The sequence below is a fragment of the Schistocerca piceifrons genome, chromosome 7 (genome assembly GCF_021461385.2).
Source record: "Schistocerca piceifrons isolate TAMUIC-IGC-003096 chromosome 7, iqSchPice1.1, whole genome shotgun sequence".
Classification (NCBI taxonomy): domain Eukaryota; kingdom Metazoa; phylum Arthropoda; class Insecta; order Orthoptera; family Acrididae; genus Schistocerca; species Schistocerca piceifrons.
The window spans coordinates 58,683,504-58,703,351 of NC_060144.1; the positions used below are offsets into that span (position 1 = coordinate 58,683,504).

General features: G+C 39.2%; 1 protein-coding gene across 1 annotated transcript in view; it reads right to left on the reverse strand.

Moving 5' to 3' along the window:
- Positions 1 to 19,848, reverse strand: part of LOC124709129 (Bloom syndrome protein homolog) — a 189,955-nt gene that overhangs the window by 93,734 nt on the left and 76,373 nt on the right. Inside the window, exons 14-15 of the mRNA XM_047240790.1 lie at positions 8,010 to 8,157; positions 1,410 to 1,541 (exon numbers count right to left, since the gene is read on the reverse strand). Of these exons, the coding sequence (XP_047096746.1) occupies positions 1,410 to 1,541; positions 8,010 to 8,157 (280 nt within the window). The remainder of the gene's footprint in view (positions 1 to 1,409; positions 1,542 to 8,009; positions 8,158 to 19,848) is intronic.

Here is a 19,848-nt window from a genome sequence, read left to right on the forward strand (position 1 = left end):
TCAAACACACATGACGACTGTCTCTGTTCACTGAGCCTGTACTCAGAGACGAGAGACAGTAGTCATATCTGTGTGTGTGTGTGTGTGTGTGTGTGTGTGTGTGTGTGTGTGTGTGTGTGTGTGTGTGTGTGTGTTTTTCTGTTTCTTGTTTTGGTCGAAAGCTCAAATGTGTAAAGTCTTTTTGTTATGCCTGTCTGCAACTCAATGCTCCTTTACATGGTGAGTAGCAACCTATCCTGTCATAATATTTTCATTATACGAAAAACTAATTAACATTAACAATGGATGATTTATTTTACATATCAGTTTCACAAGACATACTTTCCTTATAAATATAAGGACTTCAAACTGGCACCTTACACAATTAGTAGATTTCCCAGTACTATAAATAAGCAGTTTTTCTTTGACTTTATACAGTGTGGCAGCTTTTAATCTACACTGAGGATTATTTATAATGAAACTTGTTTCCGCACAGCGTTACCACACCTTTTCACACACAAAAATCCAATTACTCATATAAATTAAGGAAGAGCAGCTCATAAGATATACTTTTAACTTACTTTTGCCTTTCTGAAGATGCTCTCTTTCCTGCTCGTGTCTGTGGATAATTTTGTAAAAATTACACAGAAAAATGAAACAATCTTCACACTAGTATGAGAAACATTCTCTGCAATTTTTCTGGTCCCATACTCAGTAATAGCACAATTATTATCTAAATGAGATAATGACCTAAACTGTCACCTGCACTTCCCAACTACAATTAAGGTAAGGGGCTGTCTTAGCCAAAATTATTTTGCTAAGGAACCTAAATCACAAATGTTGTCCATAATCCAAGTACTAGTACAAGTAATTCAATGTTCATTTTCCAAGGATTTCTTTGGCAAAAGTGTAAAGACTAAAGTGTGCTGGAAATAGTTGCTTGGTCTTTATAAACTTCTCATTGCTAACTCTAACCTTAATTTTTCACGTATACTGCCAACTGTCTGTCATCTTAAAGGGTTGACTGCAAATTGTTGCCAACAGAAGCAGTTCAGCTGTATTGACTGAAGCTTGCCGGTTTGTAGCTTTTCTTTTGCTAGATTTGATTGTAATACTCACTTGAGACTTATTCCTAACATCTCTGACGCAATATGGAATAGATGGAAATTCATGGAAAGGTCTTATGGGACCAAACTGCTAAGGTCATCAGTCCCTAAGCCTACACACTACTTAACCTAACTTAAACTAATTTACGCTATGGACAACACACACGGAGTACTCAAACCTCCAATGGGGGTAGCCAATGGAATGGTTCTGTGTCTTTCCATCCATTATTAATAGCTATAGCTGCAATGTCATAATAACTTACTCAATTTACAAATTAAGAATATGATTTATAGTCAGTGTACTAGTGATATTTTTAGCTGTACCATTTTGGTGTCTTCATTCCCAGTTGATGGAGAATATCTATACGAACGCGAGGTGTAGCAGTAGCAGTCAATGCTAAAGTTGGAACACCAGGAAACTTCGCACGAAGAACACAAAGTTTCTTGTAATCAGGTCTGCAAAAAACATCACACAATACAAAAGTTATAAAATACTGGTGCTTTTAATAAATGGAATTCTCAATACAAACTCAAAACAGTCTTGTTTGACCTATAATCACAGTAATAGTGTCATTCTGTGAGAAGACATGCTGCAACAACCATAGTTCATGTTAACACATGCACAGAGAGAGAGAGAGAGAGAGAGAGAGAGAGAGAGAGAGAGAGAGAAGCACAAAACAAAATGAAATGAAAAGCACACACTAAGGAGGCTAGCGGCACTGATAGTAGACACAGTAGTGTTCACTTTCTTTCCCATTCTGTCTTCTCCAATATTTGGGGGGTTTCAGCAATGTACCTGTGTATCTTTACTAAAGACATGCTGCACATTTTTCTTAACTGCTTGTATTTCATGTATTATTTAATTACTTACAAATTTCCCATCATGCTTCTGCTGTATGTTTGCTACTCTCTCTCTCTCTCTCTCTCTCTCTCTCTCTCTCTCTGTGTGTGTGTGTGTGTGTGTGTGTGTGTGTGTATATATATATATATATATATATATATATATATATATATAGAGGGAAACATTCCACGTGGGAAAAATATATCTAAAAAGAAAGATGATGAAACTTACCAAACAAAAGCGCTGGCAGGTCGATAGACACACAAACAAACACAAACATACACACAAAATTCTAGCTTTCGCAACCAATGGTTGCCTCGTCAGGAAAGAGGGAAGGAGAAGGAAAGACAAAAGGGTATGGGTTTTAAGGGAGAGGGTAAGGAGTCATTCCAATCCCGGGAGCGGAAAACTCTGATAATCTCTCTGGTCTACATTTCTTGGAAAGGACTACACCTCCCTGAATAAAAACACTTCTTGTTATAGACCTCTTAATTGTGAAACCCCATTCTTTGCTCTGAGTATTCCCACTTTTTTCAGCATTAAAACTGACTATGATGTCAGCAATCATTGTGGCATAGGTGAAATTTGCACAAGTAAAATGCAGGATGCAACAAAAAAGGAACAAATCCTCTACTCTCCAGGCAAGGATTTATGTGCAGTAAGAGGATGAGAAAGGTTCCATGCCAACAGCTCCATTAAATTTTGATTTACAATATTGTACCTCTCTACAGTATTTAACATCCAATTTGTTTTCACAAGCACCACTTGTTAGGTATACCACTGTCTTCCTCAATTAAATTATTGTCACTCATGTGGTTTTCTACTGCCTCTCTTATAACAACCACATTTGGTCAGGTTGTCTAATTTTCAAACAGACCTTGTGCCCCATGCTCAGTCACAGCAGACTGATCTTTGTTTCACACCGTCTATAGCCAATTCCCCTAAACACTATTCAAGTTAACTTTGAAAGCAGATATTAAGTAGTCCTGGCAAAATTCATCTGTGTGTCAGGACTGCTCTGTTTTGGGCAGGACAACAGAAACTACCGCCATTACTCAGGTCTGTGCAACTTGGTATAACTAAATATGGCATTACACAGGTATGTGAAAGTTGAACATCTATTGGTGGAACTAAATCATCTTACAAATGTGTTCAGAAGAAATGCCACAGTTAAGGTGGAAATAAGTGAACTCCTCCTCTTCCTTGTAGTTCAGATACTATATCAAAGACTGTACACACCCACAGAATCAGGCATGCTTCCACACCAGCCATGACCATTCTCCACCATGTGGAACAGACACCGAACAGTAAAAAATAGGAGAAAAACAATCATTGTAATCACTCAGTTATTAAGGTTTCAATAAAGCTATACCAGACCAAAGTTTTCCACACTAGGTTTTGAAGATCCTACGCATTAAACTGGAACAAATGGTGTATAATACACAGATACAACTACAAATGGTTAGAATAAAACAAACAAACGAACGAACAAACACACACACACACACACACACACACACACACACACACACACAAAGTATGTTTCTTCATGTTAACTACATTTAGAGTCCCTTATTTTCAGAATAGTTGCTAGCTTATTGTCAACAGAGCAGCAGTTCAAGTCTCCACCCAGCCATTCTGATTTAGGTTTTCCACGGTTTCCCCTCAGTCGCTGCGGACGACCCTAAAGAGCAATGAAGGACCATCTGTGCAGAATGTTTGTGTGTTACAAGGGTGACAATTTTTTGCCAATTGTCATCACTGGTGATGAAACACAGTTTTATCACTTCAAACTGTAAACAAAACTGCAATCCATGGAGTGGTGCCACACCACCTCTCCTTCGAGAAAAAAAAAATGGTGCTGGACTTCACTGTTTCTGAAGGAGTTATTCTGTTTGATATCCCACAGCACGGTGCAATGATCAATTCTGAAGTGTACTGCGCTACCCTCAGCAAACTGAACAAACGACTTCAGCATGTTCATCCACATAAAATGCAAACGAAATTCTCCTTTGCCATGACAATGCAAGGCCTCACACAAGGCTGCAACCCAAGAGGAGCTCACGAAACTTCATTGGACTGTTCTTCCTCATGCATCCTACAGCCAAGATCTCGCACCTTCCAACTTCCTGGCCCAATGAAGAATGCACTCCACAGGAAGCAGTATGTGGATGATGGGGAGGTTACTGACACTGCAAGACGTTGGCTCTGATGTTGACCAGTACACTGCCAGCATGCAGAAATACAGACCCTCCAAAAAGGTGGCGCAAGGCTATTGCATTGAATGTAGATTATGTTGAAAAATAGGATTTTACATGCAAATGAGTGGGGAATAATGTTGTGGCTTGGAATCCTGAATAAAACCAACCTGTTTTCAGAAAAAAAAGTGTTTCATTACTTACAGAATGCCCCTCATAGATTACTGGCTTTTTAAATAAAATTTCCAATCATAAAGTAGCTTTCTACTAGTTGATCGATTCCATCTCTCAAATTTTCTGGGTTGCAATTATTATTTTCAAATTGAATAGCCTACAGATTTACAAAGTTGATATTAACTCCTAATCTACTGTCTCTTCTCCAATTATGATTAGCCGCATTTATTGTTTCCACGCACATCTTATCTCATTCCTGCTCTGTAGATCTTATTTAGCAATACTGTGCAGAATCACTCAGCTATTACTGTAACAATCTTCTCCTCCCAAAAGTGAAGCTATCCTAGGCTTTCTTGTTTAGCCTATATAAAGTCATGCTCTCTTATTTATAAGTATTAGTTTTATGGTCTTGCAATAAGTCATAAAAATCACTGTTCCCGATTGCATGTAAGAGACAGTCAGATGAAAACAAGACAGATGGAAAGAAAGTACATACACTGTTTATTATTTCAAAAGTAATCACCACAATTTTTAAAACATTTATCCCACTGTGAGACAGGACTGCTGATGCTTTCACAGAAAAGCATCTGCAGTTGTCTACAGAACCATAAATATACCCAGGCATGCACCTCTTCATACAAAGCAAATCAATAGCCATGGATGTCTTTCTTCACTGCTCCAAAATTATGGACACCATATGGGGAGGAATTTGGACTACATCACAAATGTGTAAGGGCTCCCCAGCGAAACTTCTGCAGTGTAGTCGAAACAACCTTGTCAACATGTGGACAGGCATTATTCTGCAGCAGGATGGCATCATCTGTCAGCATTCCTGGTGACTTGGACTTGATGGCATGCTTCGATTTTTGTAATGTGTCCATGTATCACAGTGTGTGAATTGTGACACCATGTTCCAGAGCTGAAGGGCACAACTTTGGACTTTTTGAGTGGGAGTGCACCCATGTGCTTCTATTGTTGGCTCTGACACTTGCTCTCAGGCTCAAAATGATAGCACCGTTTCATCACCTGTGACAATATGAAACAGGAAACGGTATACTCCATTGTGATACTGCTCTAGGTGCTGAGTGGTATCAACATTCTGTTCAACTTCTGCTGATCCGGCAGGCTGTACACAGATTTTTCAGAGCTTCAAATGCTCTGCCATGACAACATGAGCAGAACCATGACTGATGCTCAACATGATTCGAATGTCTTCCACCATCCACTGTTGATCATTTATGATGGCAGCATCCACCGTAACAATGACAGAAGGGGTAATATACAATGAGCTTGTCCTAGCTGACTGCTGTCTTTCAGTAGTAGCCAATCTTCTCAAAATTGTTTATTTCATACAAATACTCGCATGTGTGATGTACTGTGTTTGACATACACAACAGACAGTGAGGCATGAATTTTGTTTTCCTGCCACTCCTTACACAGTCAATAACTGAACAATGCCTGGCTGTTTCTCATTCCTGGAGTCCATAATGAAGTTAGGTGGACACAGAGTTCACTAACCTCATGTCATGCATTACTAATGGACAAATGGCACAGTGGTGAACTTTTGCACTGTTCCTTCCTGATTCCTAACAGACGGCAGTTCTATAAACACACCTACCTCCATTACCAATATCTACACCATGCTCAGTATACAGTCTGTCTTGTTTTCATTTAACTGCCACTTATACAACACAGTTCCTCATCTTACTTACAACCATCATTTGAAACTATAATTAATAAAAACAAATCAATACAGTTAAGCTTACGCCGTAGGTACACAGACAGCAAATACACTATTTCTGCTGTGGTCAGCTCTGAAACAACACTTAAGTTGTGATTGGTGGAATAAGTTTAGTCACCACACAGTCACGTCACGCAATGTGAAGCAGAGCTGACAATCATAGTATTTATTATTTACAGCCCAAACGAATTGTAGGTTTTACAGCTGAGCAACTTACTGTATCAATATTACACGCTAGTGATCTGCTGTGGCTTCACACGGGTAGCACTAAGTAGCTACAGCCAGATGACTCATGGCACAATCATGGGAGGTTATTACAGATTCCAAATGTGACCACCTGTCTCATGAGCCATAGTGGCAGAGTGCTTTAGACAGTACTCACAGAATATTACAAGCAAGCTTCCTGGTCATGCAACTGTAATAGAAGGAAACTTCAATTTGCTAGCTACAGAATGGGAGAACTACGTAATTAAAACTGGTACCAAGAGACAGGAACTCATGTCAGATTGTTTTGAGAGTCCTGTCTGAAAATGACGTCGAACAGTTTGTCAGAAAACCACCTCGTCACAGAAGTTGTAAACTCACAGTAGCTAAGGGATCCAAAATTTTCCAGTCAGTTGTTCAACAAGGGCACCAGTGATTTAAAAAAAAAAAAAAAGAATTCCATTTTCTGAAATTGTTTCACTGCATAAGACTCAAATACAGTTCCACATTATACTCATGGCACAAATGCCAAAATTATACACACAGAAAAGTGGTCAGAGAAAGGAAAATCAGTGAGAACTGCTCAATGGTGGAAAGTCATCTGGAATGCACGAGATATCTTTGAGGTTCTATAGAGTTTATGCAAAAGAACTCGCTCCCCTTCTAGCAGTTGCTTGTTGTACATTGCTAAAGCAACATAGGGTAACAGCAATTGTGAAAAAGTGTAACAAATTAAAGGCCTTTACTGCTGATGTTAATCTGTTGCAGACTTATGGAACATCTATGTTCACGGAATGGATTTTCACTCTGCAGCAGAGTACGCATGGATTTGAGACTTCCTATCACATTAAAACCATGTGCCAGAGCAGGACTCAAAGCTGTAATTTTTGCCTTTCGCAGGCAAGTGCTGAATAGACTGAGCTATCCGAGCACGACTCACAACCGGCCCTCACATAAGATGAGGTACGGGAGGAAGTAAAGCAATGAGGGCAGGTAGTGAGTCGTGCTCGGATATCTGAGATGGTAGAGCATTTGCCCACAAAAGGCGAAGGTCCAGGTTTCGAGTACCGGTCCAAAAAACAGTTTCAATCTGAAAGGAAGTTTCAAGTATCTTCACACATTGTGATGTTTTTGGAGAACAAAAATCTCTTCTACAAAAACACACCCCTGACATTCAGGCCATAATTAAATGCCTTAAAACAAATGCTACACAAGACTTCAACATTATAATAAAAAATCTTAACTGAAAACACTAAAATAAAGAAGAAATAGCACTTCCCATAAACTGCCTGCAACAGCTATCCACCTATCACCTGATTATGATGTTGATTTCAACATAATGACATTGTATGCTTTTCTATTTCATTTATGGTGTAAGACATATCCACTGGCAGTACACAGTTGTCAGCTGCACAGACCAGTGGCCTGTATAACTGCTTTGCATCCCCTGCTTGGTTCTCAGGGCAGCAGATCATTCCTTACATGAAGAGTTCACTAATGTAAAACTTACTGATTTTGTTCATCAAAAGATTGATCCTTTTATGAGGAACAAATTTTAATACAGTAAATTGGTACCTGCACCTTCCAAAATAAGTAATGGAGGAAAGAAATTATTTCCTTACAACATTAACCAAGATCTGCACATAATTTAAGAGCCATAGTGACATGCATAAATATGTTATGACATTCATAAAACAAAAAAGTAAGATGCAAAAAAGCTATTTAGTTAAAAAGAAATGATGAATAAAGAAGAAAAAATATCTAACCTGAAGTCATGACCCCACTGTGACACACAATGAGCTTCATCAATAACAAATCTAGCCAATTTATTCCGCTTATAGAGATTGTCTAAAGTGTCTTGAAGTTTCCCACTGGCACTCAATTTTTCAGGAGTGACATATAACATTTTCAATCCTGCAAAAAAATAAACAGTCTACAACTACAAAGAAAAACACTTCTCCAATATGACTGGAAGGATCAAAATGATAACAGCAGCTATCATTCACAGCAATAACTGAAACAAGCAATTATTGATAAAATTAGTTAATTGGCTAGATCAAAAATCTACTCATCAAGTGGTTGCAGAACACACACATAAAAAGAGTGTTGTGATTGGCAAGCTTTCGGAGCCAGTGGCTCCTTCAGGCAGAAGGATTGAAGGGGAAGGAAAATAGGTCAATGAAAAGGACTGGAGAGGCCTAGGAAAAGGGGTAGATTTTGGGGAAGTCACCCAGAACTGCGGGTCAGGGGAGACTTACCGTATGGGATGAGAAGGAAAGACTTCTCATCTTGTGACTTTCCCAAAATCTACCCTTTTTCCTAGACCTATCCAGTCCTTTTCCTTCAACCCTTCTGCCTGAAAGAGGAGCCACTGGCTCCGAAAGCCTGCCAATCACAACAGTCTTTTACATGTGTGTTCTGCCACCGCTTGGTACATAGATTTTTTATCCATCAAATTAAATAACTGCATTAACTGAGCTATTTAATATTAATTAATTTATTTATTTATTCCACTGTAATACAAGGTATGATCAAAAAGTAATGAGAATTTTTGTTTTTCTTAAACAATATTTATTTATTCACCAACCTCATCCTTGTCCCTTCAGATATAATACACTTGTCCCAGCACTTTTTCCTATCTTGAAAGCACTTCTAGAACTCACTTTTCATTACAGGGTTCAGCTCCTTCAGCGATTCTGTTTTATCTCATCCATGGTGCAAAACAACGTCCTTTCATGGTTTTCTTCAACCTCAGGAATAGAAAGAAGTCGCAGGGAACCACGTCTGGTGAATGCGGTGGCTGAGACAACTTAATGGTTCTGTTTTTTGCCTAAAAATCATGAACAAGCATTGAGGAGTGAGCAGAAGCATTATAATGATGATGTGGCTTTGCCAAACTTTTGGTAGTTTTCTTCAGATTGCTTTATGCAAAAGGCACATAAGTTCCACGTAGCATTCCTTATTGATTGTATGACCATAAGGCAGTAAATCATGATACACTACCCCACTGTAATTGAAGAAAACAATGAGAAGAATCTTCACATGTGATCAAACTTGTGGAATTCTTTTTGGTCCTGCTCTTCAAGCAGTCTCCATTGGGACGATTGGGCCTTGGTATCGATGTCATAATCATATACTGATGTTTCGTCACCTGTTACAACCTTCTTTAGAAGTTCTGGATCGTTGTCGATTTCATTCAGTGATTCCTGGGCGATGTCTACGCTACATCATTTCTGGTCGAAATTGAACAATTTTGAATAAACTTTGCTGCTAAATGCTTCATGCCAAAAACAACTGAAAAAATTGCTTGGCATGAGCCAAAGGATATGCTGACATCATCAGCAAAGTCTCTGATGGTGATTCAACCATTTTACAGAACCATTTTCTCCAGTTCACATATACTGTCATCAGTATTTAGTAATTGATGTGCTACGGTGTCCAAGGTGGTCATCGTCTTCAACATCTTCTCGACCCTCTTTGAAATGTTTATACCACTCTGAAACTCTTGTCTTACTCACAGCAGATTTGCCAAAAGCCAAAGGCGACATTTCAAATGCAGTGCTGCATTTTATTCCCATTTTTCAAGCAAAATTAATGCAAATTCTTTGATCCATCTTTCTCAAACGTAAGAGCAAGCACTCAATAATACATATAACCTCTTTGACTGTCAACAATACACTAAATATTCAAAACGGCTGAAAATGAAACATACATAATCAACATGTGTAACAACAAGACTTTACAAAATTTGGAAACTGGATGAATTTAGCCTGCAAAATTAAAAAATTCCTGTTAACCTTTGATCACATCTTGTATACAGGTACACAATGATGAAACATACATTTTCCAGGAAAAAGGAAAATATTAAGATCTTTCATGCTATTAAGAGAGAACTGAACAATATTATGAAAAGCTTAGTTGCTACTTGCAATATAGTGGAGATGCTGAGTCGCAGATAGGCACAACAGAAAGACTGTCAGAAAATGAGCTTTGTCAGAAACAGAACACACACACACACACACACACACACACACACACACACACACACGCGCGCGTGCGACCATCAGAGTCTCTGGTTGCTGAGGCCACACTGCGAGCAGCAGCACATGATGGGAGGTGCAACCAGATTGTGGTTGTAAGGAGGAGGCTGGGGTGGGGAGGGGGAGGGATAGCAGGGGAGGGGGTGATGGATGGTAAAGTGTTGCTTGTGGGAGCATACAGGGATGAGGTGGAAAGAGGGCAGGGCAGCTAGGTGCAGTGAGGCGGTCAGACGGAGTGTGGGGCACAGTTATCAGAAAAGGAAAGAGGTAAAAAGACTGTGGGTGGGTTGGTGAAACAGAGGGCTGTGTAGTGCTGGAATGGGACCAGGGAAGGGGCTAGAGGGTAAGGACAAAGACTAACAAAGGTTGAGGGCAGGAGGGTTACGGGAACACAGGATATATTTCAGGGAGAGTTCCCATCTGCACAGTTCTGGTGTCGGTGGGAAGGATTCAGATGGCACAGGCTACAAAGCAGTCATTGGAATGAAGAACGTCGTGTTGGCTGGCTTGCTCAGCAATGAGAAGGTCCAGCTGTTTCTTGGCCATAGTTTGCAGTGGCCATTCATGTGTACAGACAGCTCATTGGTTGTCTTGCTCACGTAGAATGCAGGGCGGTGGTTGCAGCTGACTTCTTGATCTCAACCTTCGTTACTCTTTGTCCTTACCCTCTAGCCCATTCCCCGTTCTCATTCTAGCACTACATAGTCCTCTATTCCACCAATGCAGCCACAGTCTTTTTACCTCTCTCCTTTTCTGCTAACCCTCCCCCACACTCTGTCTAACCTCCTCACTGCACCCAGCTGCCCCATGCTCTCTCCACCTCATCCCTGCATACTCCCACAAACAGCACCTTACTGTCCCCCATTCCCTACCCTGTTACCCCTTCCCCTCTCCGCCCCAGCCTCCTACTTGCTGCCACCACCCGGTTGCATATCCCAATATCCCATCATATGCTGCTGCTCACAGTGTGGCCCCTCAGCAGCCATGTGTGTGTGTGTGTGTGTGTGTGTGTGTGTGTGTGTGTGTGTGTGTGTGTGTTAGTTGCATTTGCGTGAGTGTGCATGTGTGTGTTCTCTCTCTGACAAAGCACTTGCCTAAAGTTCACTTTCTGACAGTCTCTTTGTTGTGCCTATCTGTGACTCAGTATCTCCACTATATAGTGAGTATCAAGTATCCTTTTCATAATATTGTTACAATCCACCTGGATTTTCAATTGTTGAATTTTAAGAGAAAACTGGGCTAGTTTAAACATGAAGTAGTATATATACAAAAAGACAACACAACCAGTCACTAAAATTAGCTTAGGTACACTGCTTGTGGGAAATATTTTGGAACTGATATGGCATACCTGCAGTACAGTGCATCTTGACCATGTATTTTCCTCAAGATCATTGCATTTAAACTTAACACATCACTGTTCACAAACTTTACCAGAGATGTTATAAGTATTTGGCATCTCCTGGTGTGTGGGTATATAAGTGAAACACCGCTTTTACACTTTTCAATGGACTTCAAAAAAATTGTGTAAAATGCGGGAAAATTTAAAATTTGGGAAATAACATTTTATGCTGCAAAAGTTACGTACAGGCTACCCCTGACGCATTATGTATGATGTGTGTACATAACAGACATCAAACGACTTGTCAGGGACTTGTTTATTATCTAATGAAGGTTTATTATCTAGTAAAAACCGCTAAGGTAATTGGAACTGATAACTGTCTGGGAAGTAGGAACGTTTGACTCAATTTCATATGTTATAAATGATGTTTTTGAAAGGTAGCAACTGTCATTCATTATTTAAATAATGATATACTGCACTAGTTACATATTTTTCATGCTTAGCATGACGCATTTCGAGAAATTTTTCTCATTGTCAAGTGCAAATACGTACATAAATATTTTGTGCGGTGTTTGAATGTGTATTATTCTTTGTCTCTTGCACTGTAGTCATCTTTTTGAGGTTACCAGGTGCTGTGCCCCATCAATTATGTAGAAACCACCCCCCTCACATACACAAACTATCACTCACATTGTCTGTTTGTGTAACATTAGAAAAAATACATGCATAAATACTGCACATGACAAGGAGAATAAATTCTCGAAACACGTTTTGTCCAGCATGAATAAAATACGTAACCTGCGCTGTGTTTAAACTAAAAACATTCGACCATCGCAAAGTGAAGATGGTGTCAACTAGTACTCCAAGTGTCCATACACCGAAACACGCTAAATATGGATCGATAAAGATGTCACGTCTATCACAACAATCATGAAACTGCATTTGCACGGTAGTGACAGTTTGGAAACGATTGTGATTAGTCATGATATCTTCGCTTGAACAAACCTAGTTACTCCTATCAGCTACCATGCCAAGTAGAGCTTGGCAATGGCAGGGATACGGCATGAATTGTTCCAACTTTTACACATTTACTGGTTCAAATCCACTGAGTATAGTGCCTTGGTATCAAGAAACTTAACCACGTAATATTTGTAAACACTACTGGACGGCCAACATCATGCCAACATCATTTTTTCTCCACAAACATTTTTCCATAATGCATAAATCGCGGTAAAATGATAAATATGTTGATGCAAAATCAGATGCAAATTAACATAGTGAGCATAGCAAATTTGATGGGACAGATAAAAAATGTCGTAAACGGCGGGAAAATGTTAATTCCCGGGACGTAAAGGCGGAGTCATATTGTATGTGTTTCTCTGTCTTACGATGTGAAAAGATTATAAATTTACTCAATAGTAGATACTGTTTCTTACATTTTTCTATATAATTTCTACATATTTTTACAAAAATAAGGAATGTGCTTAGCCTCCTACAACGCTGTGGGTCTTTATACACATATACCTCTGAAATCCACACTACAGATAATGAAAGGTAACTTGTATCAGTATAGAAAGATGTCAATCAACGAGATTAAAGAGTTTACAGATTGCTTGGAACTCCACAAAAATATTTACCATGAACATGATGATCTAGGCATGAGGAACTGCCTGTCAGGATTTTTTGGCGAGACTTTTATAATGCATTTTGAAGACCTTTTATATTCTCTATAGAACCCATTGATTCATAAGATAATTTGTTATTATAGATACATGGATACAATGATCATAATGTTTTGTGGCAGTATTTAAAAACTTAATTAGCTCTACAGTTTGTTTGACACTATGTGTAGCAGGATACAGTTTAAAAAAAAGTTCAGGATCTGTCTAAAGTATAAAAAATGGCAAGCCTAACTTAAACATATTCTGCAAACCAATAGCTGACCAGAGTGGCCGAGTGGTTCTAGGCACTACAGTCTGGACCCGCGCAACCGTTACGGTCGCAGGTTCGATTCCTGCCTCGGGCATGGATGTGTGTGATGTCCTTAGGTTAGTTAGGTTTAAGTAGTTCTAAGTTCTAGGGGACTGATGACCACTGAAGTTAAGTCCCATAGTGCTCAGAGCCATATATTTTGCAAACCAATAACAACAGAAATAATCATTCACAATCGCTCATGTTATCCCACATTACAAAAATTGGCAGCTTGTAGGAGTACATTCAACAGAGCAGTAACACTGCCTCTGTTCAAAAATGCACTTTCAAATGAAATCCGTATCATAAAGAAGCTATAAAAAAATTTTAAAATTAAAAAAAATAAGAAGAAGAAGAGAGTACAAAATTGAAACTACGAGCAGAATGATAAAAAAAAGCAGTCAGTAAGACATTTAAAGGAGAAACTCCCAAGTACAAACTAAAAAACAAAGTAGAGACATATGCGACCACATCAGCAAATTATATTATTATGAAATATTCCTCGTTATGTGGTTCAGCAACCATTACAAGCAGAAATACAAACAAGAAGAACACATGTAAGGAGCAAAGTAAAACTGTGCACTGTACAAACAGGATTGTACAAGACATAGTAAGAAAATGAATATACACTACAACAAATAATTATAAAAATATAGATACAAGGTACCTCACTGAAGGTGCCACACAGTATATAGATAAGAACCATACTGAATATTCAAGTACCTAACAGAGAAAGCAACAGGTTGCTACCAAGCATTATAGTCAAATTATTGATTAACAAACCAGTTGAGCACTAAACAAATGAGCTTAATAACAAAACAAGATGACACAAGAAGATTTTAAAGAAAAAAAATTAGCTCTCCATGAAAAAGAATGCAGATACCCAAATGTAATTACACAAGCTGAGACAGCTAATGATCATCCAAAAATGGACAATTTTAGACTGGCCAGTACAGGGATGGAAGGGGGACAGCATGTAAGTTGCTCACTACGGGACCGTCAGCCATTTTAGTGGCCTTGAAACATTGGACAATTGAGCATAGTAGAGCTTTTCCTTAAAAATAAACACACTACAGATCATTTGAATGTTTACCATTTTCTGCATGTTATCTTGTATGAGTAAATATATCACAGGGTGAAGTTCACTAAGTCCCAGCACACAATGTTGTGAATTTTCTGACGTGCACATCACAAATTATTTCTAATGTCTACAGAAGCCAAATTATAATATAAGCCTCTTTTTTTGCCTTGAGAAGATCCTTAATGACATAACATGTATGGAACTTGGAATGAGGATAAGCTGGTCCTAGAAGAAAGACTGGAGAGTGTATAACCTACATTTATAGTATTTGTAGATTTAGAAAAATGCTTTTCACAGTGTCAACTGGAATAGATTCTTCAAAATTCTAAAGGTACCAGGGATAAAATACATGGAGCAAAAGGTTAGTTACAAATTGTACAGAAACTAGACTGCAGTTATAAAAAACAATGGACATCAGAGGGAAGCACGGAATGAGTGAAGAAGGGAATGAGACAGGGTTGTAGGCTGTGTCCAATGTTATTCCACTGTGTATTCAAGTTGAGTGAGAAGAAATAAGACACTTTGAGGTTTGCTAATGACTTTGTAATTTTGCCCAAGTCTTCAAAGGATGTCCGAGACTGCGAAGGATTAAAAAGAGCAGTTGAACAGAATGGATAGTATCTTGAAAAGAGGTTATAAGATGAACATCAACAAAAGTAACACAATAAGAACAGAATGTAGTTGAATTAAATCATGTGATGCTGAGGGAATTAAAATTAGGAAATCTGACATTAAAAGTAGTAGACGAGTTTTGCCATTTGTGTAGAAAAATAACTGAAATAACTGACGATGGCTGAAGAAGTGAGGATGCAAAATGCAGACTAGCAACCGCAAGGTATTTGTTAACATTGACTATTAATTTAAATACGATAATGAAAGAAGCTCAAGAAATGAATTAAAATTTATGCCACAGCCCGTACTTTAACCCGGATCCCTTGCTTACTAGGCAGGTGTGCTAACCATTACACCACTGTAGCAGTATAGGTAAGACAGCTGCAAGGACTGCTCTAGCTCAATGCCCCCCCCCCTCCCCCCCTAACAAATTTCAATTCACAGTTTTCTGAAATTTCCAGGCAGATTAAAACTGTGTGTCAGACCAAGACTTGAACTCGGGACCTTTGCCTTTCGCAGGCAAGTGCTCTACCAACTGAGCTACCCAAGCACGACTCATGCCCCATCCTCACAGCTTTAATTCCACCAGTACCTCGTCTCCTACCTTCCAAACTTGACAGAAGCTCTCCTGCGAACCTTGCAGAAGTAGCACTCCTGAAAGAAAGGATATTATGGAGACATGTCTTAACCGCAGCCTGTGGGATGTTTCGAGAATGAAATTTTCACTCTACAGTGGAGTGTGCGCTGATAGCACATCAGCGCACACTCCGCTGTAGAGTGTAAATTTCACTCTAGAAACATCCCCCAGGCTGTGGCTAAGCCATGGCTCCATAATATCCTTTCTTCCAGGAGTGCTTGTTCTGCAAGGTTCGCAGGAGAGCTTCTGTCAAGTTTGGAAGGTAGGAGACGAGGTACTGGTGGAATTAAAGCTGTGAGGATGGGGCGTGAGTCGTGCTTGGGTAGCTCAGTTGGTAGAGCACTTGCCCACGAAAGGCAAAGGTCCCGAGTTCGAGTCTCTGTCCGGCACACAGTTTTAATCTGCCAGGAAGTTTCATTTCAGCGCGCACTCCACTGTAGAGTGAAAATTTCATTCTAGTCACAATTTTATGCTACAGTGGTGTAATGGCTAGCACACCTACCTAGTAAGCAAGGGGAACCGGGTTCAAGTCCTGGCCATGGCACAAATTTTAATTCATTTCTTCAACTTCTACCACTATCTTAGATAAGGTTGAGACTCAAATGTCTCTACAAAAATTTAATTATATCAGATATATAAATTTAAATGTTAAGAGTCTTTTCTGCAGTCATTTGTCTGGAGTGTAGCCTTATGCACTAGTGAAAACAGTTCAGACAAGAAGAGAATACAAGCTTTTAAAATGTGACACCACCAAAGGATGCTTAAGATTAGATAGGTAGAGTAAATAACTAGCAATGTGGTACAGAACCCAACTGGTGAGAAATTTGTGGCACAATGTGACTATGGGAAGTGACTGGTTGATATGACACTCCGAAGGCATAGAAGGATCATCAGTTTAGTGATGGAGGGAAGTATGGAGGGGTTACCGTATTTACTCGAATCTAAGCCGCACTCGAATCTAAGCCGCACCTGAAAAATGAGACTCGAAATCAAGGAAAAAAAATTTTCCCGAATCTTAGCCACACCTGAAATTTGAGACTCAAAATTCAAAGGGAGAGAAAAGTTTTAGGCCGCACCTCCAAATCGAAACAAAGTAGGTCCATTGTAATATGAGACACAATTTAGGTCGAATGAATGACGATACAGCTACATTAGTTTGGTTCGAGTCGTAGGCTTAGCAGTTAAGCTTTACCAGATAGCCATTGCTATGCGTCAGGCGCTCCGTCCGTATTTATACGGGTACCCTTCCTTTTTCACATGCTTCGTCTGGTTTGAATTGATTGCTTATTTTTCTTTGATCTGATAAGTGCCGTTCTCTTTGTTATATGTGTTTACGTCACTCTAAGCTGAAAATGCATTACTGTAATGTGTGATGCATTGTTTTCCGCCTTCTGATAATGTGTGTTTACGACCTGTCGCCGCTCGCGGCATGGCTTGCTTTTGTGCACGCTACCGCCGCTTACAATTAAAAAACAAAATAGAGGAATCGTCTCATTAGCAAAACAATGGCAAGAGGCTGTTATTTGTTGTTACTTACACTGCTGCTTTCTTCGATAATTATCAACAAGAACCAAATAACAGATTGCGTATGATAGAAGATGTTCTGAACGAGAGTTTAGCGAAAATTTTTCTCCGTTTGAAAATCTTTGCAGACGCCTCTTTAGTACATTACATTCTGCACAGAAATTAGAGTCACCTTAGATTTAAAAATCAAGTCAATTGCTGTGCTTCATTTCTGACTGTACCACTATTAGGCATAAGAATGATACGAATACAAACATGACATGATATGTGTATTCTTCCGCGTTTGCTGTTGTCTCACTCTAGTTTCGTAGTTTATTAGGCAGATAGGATTTAAATGAGATAGCAGCAAACACGAAACAATGCATGGCAAAATGTTTATATTCGTATTATTCTTATGGTGAAGAGAATACTGCATTTGATTCGCTATGCATAAAAGTTCCTATTAGCAACCATCTCTTCTCACAGGTAGGAAAAAATTCAGAACGTAGAGTTGGCCATATTGACAAACATCCCAAACAGTCTTGCCAGTCAGATTTTCGTAGTACATTGAAATGCTGCTACATTCGAAGATGAACAATACGGAATTTGTATTTACTTCGTTGTTTCATTGGATAATGTATGAAAATGTAGTGGTCGAAACTTGGTGGCGGAGAAAAAAGCTCGTCTTCCACTTTTTTTTTTTTGTGCTGACAGGCGCTCGGACATTGCATACGAGGCAGTAGAACTGCATGAGGTGATAAATAAGCTCAAGTGTAATACATAGAGTAGTGTGAGCAGTTGAAAGGGGCTGGCCAGAGGTTTTGGCACCAGTATTTATTTTTGTGCCTGCAAAGCAAGCCTGTGTAGCGCTACATATATTCGACGGCAGAAGTTAGTTGTGGCGGCACCTACCAACATTTTTCAGAACTTCCGCTTACTTTGCACTCGATTCTAAGCTGCAGGCGGTTTTTTGGATTACAAAAACTGGAAAAAAGGTGCGGCTTAGATTCGAGTAAATACGGTAGATAAATAGTACAAATTAACAGTGAACCAGAGAGACGATGTATCGAGAAGATCAGCACAGCATATTTTGCTCATAAAAGTAACTCTTATAGTGTTGGTCTAAATACAAGGGAGCTGACTTAATTGGCATATCTTCACTCTCTATTATCTTGTACAATTACCTTATGAGGCAATGCACCTAACACAAGTAAAGTGCTTGTACTCAGGTGAAGTGAGCAATGAGGAGTGAGGATATTGAGTGAAGTAGATAACTGCACAATTTGCAGATGTCCCTCTAAAGGTTTTAGACTTATTATGGTCACCCCAATACATTTATTCCTTTATTATTATTATTATTATTATTATTATTATTATTATTATTGCAGCTGACAATATAAATCAGGTTTAACTCATAATTTTCAAGAAGAGCTCACCTCCTTGTCCAGAATTCACAGTGGAGTTATCTATTCGGATGCAAAGATATTCAACAAGCTCCTACATAATATAAAGCAGAAACTGAGACTCCCTGTCACTTAAAAAGAAAATTTAAAATAACTCATGAGATAGCTGTTCTGCGAATTATGTATTTTGTTTTAATTCAAGGATTGAAAATTTCTCTTAGCAGCATTCCAGGTAGTATTGTTCATTGGAAAGTTGCACGACACATAGCAGTGTACCGTAAACAGACCTCTGTTCGCATAACTGTAGTAATACCAAGTGTATAAGTTATGAATACATGATAAACAGGAGCTATTTAATATAACTGTGGTAGCACCAGTCGTTTTACAATAATTGTTTTATTTCTAATTTACTGGTTAAATTTAGCACACTTACGCATAATTATTTTCAGAATGAATATTTCACTCTGCAGCAGACTGTGCACTTAAATGTAAATTCCTGGCAGATCACACCTGTGTGCCACCTGGGACTTGAACCCTGGACATTTAACTTTCACAAGTAGCTACCCGAGCACCACTCAAGAGCCCATCCTCACAGCTTTACTTCCACCAGTACCTCATCTCCTACTTTCCAAATGTCACAAAAGAGATGATGTGCTGGAGGAAGAAAAGCTGTGAAGACGTGTCGTGAGTCATGCTTGGGTAACTCAGTTGGTAGAGCACTTTTTCCTGAGAAAGGCAACGGTACTTAGTTCGAATCACTTTCTAGGACACAGTTTTAATCTGCCAGAAAGTTTCATGTCAACATACACACCATCGCAGAGTGAAATTTCATTCTGGAAGCAGTTCCCCAGGCTGAAGCTCAGCCATGTCTCTGCACAACCCTTTCTTCCAGCAGTACTAGTCCCACAACTTCTGTGAAGTTTGGAAGGTAGTTGAGGTCCAGGCAGAAGTAAAGCTGTGGGTATGATTGTGAATCATGCCAGGGTAGTTCAGCTGATAGAGCACTTGCCCACAAAATG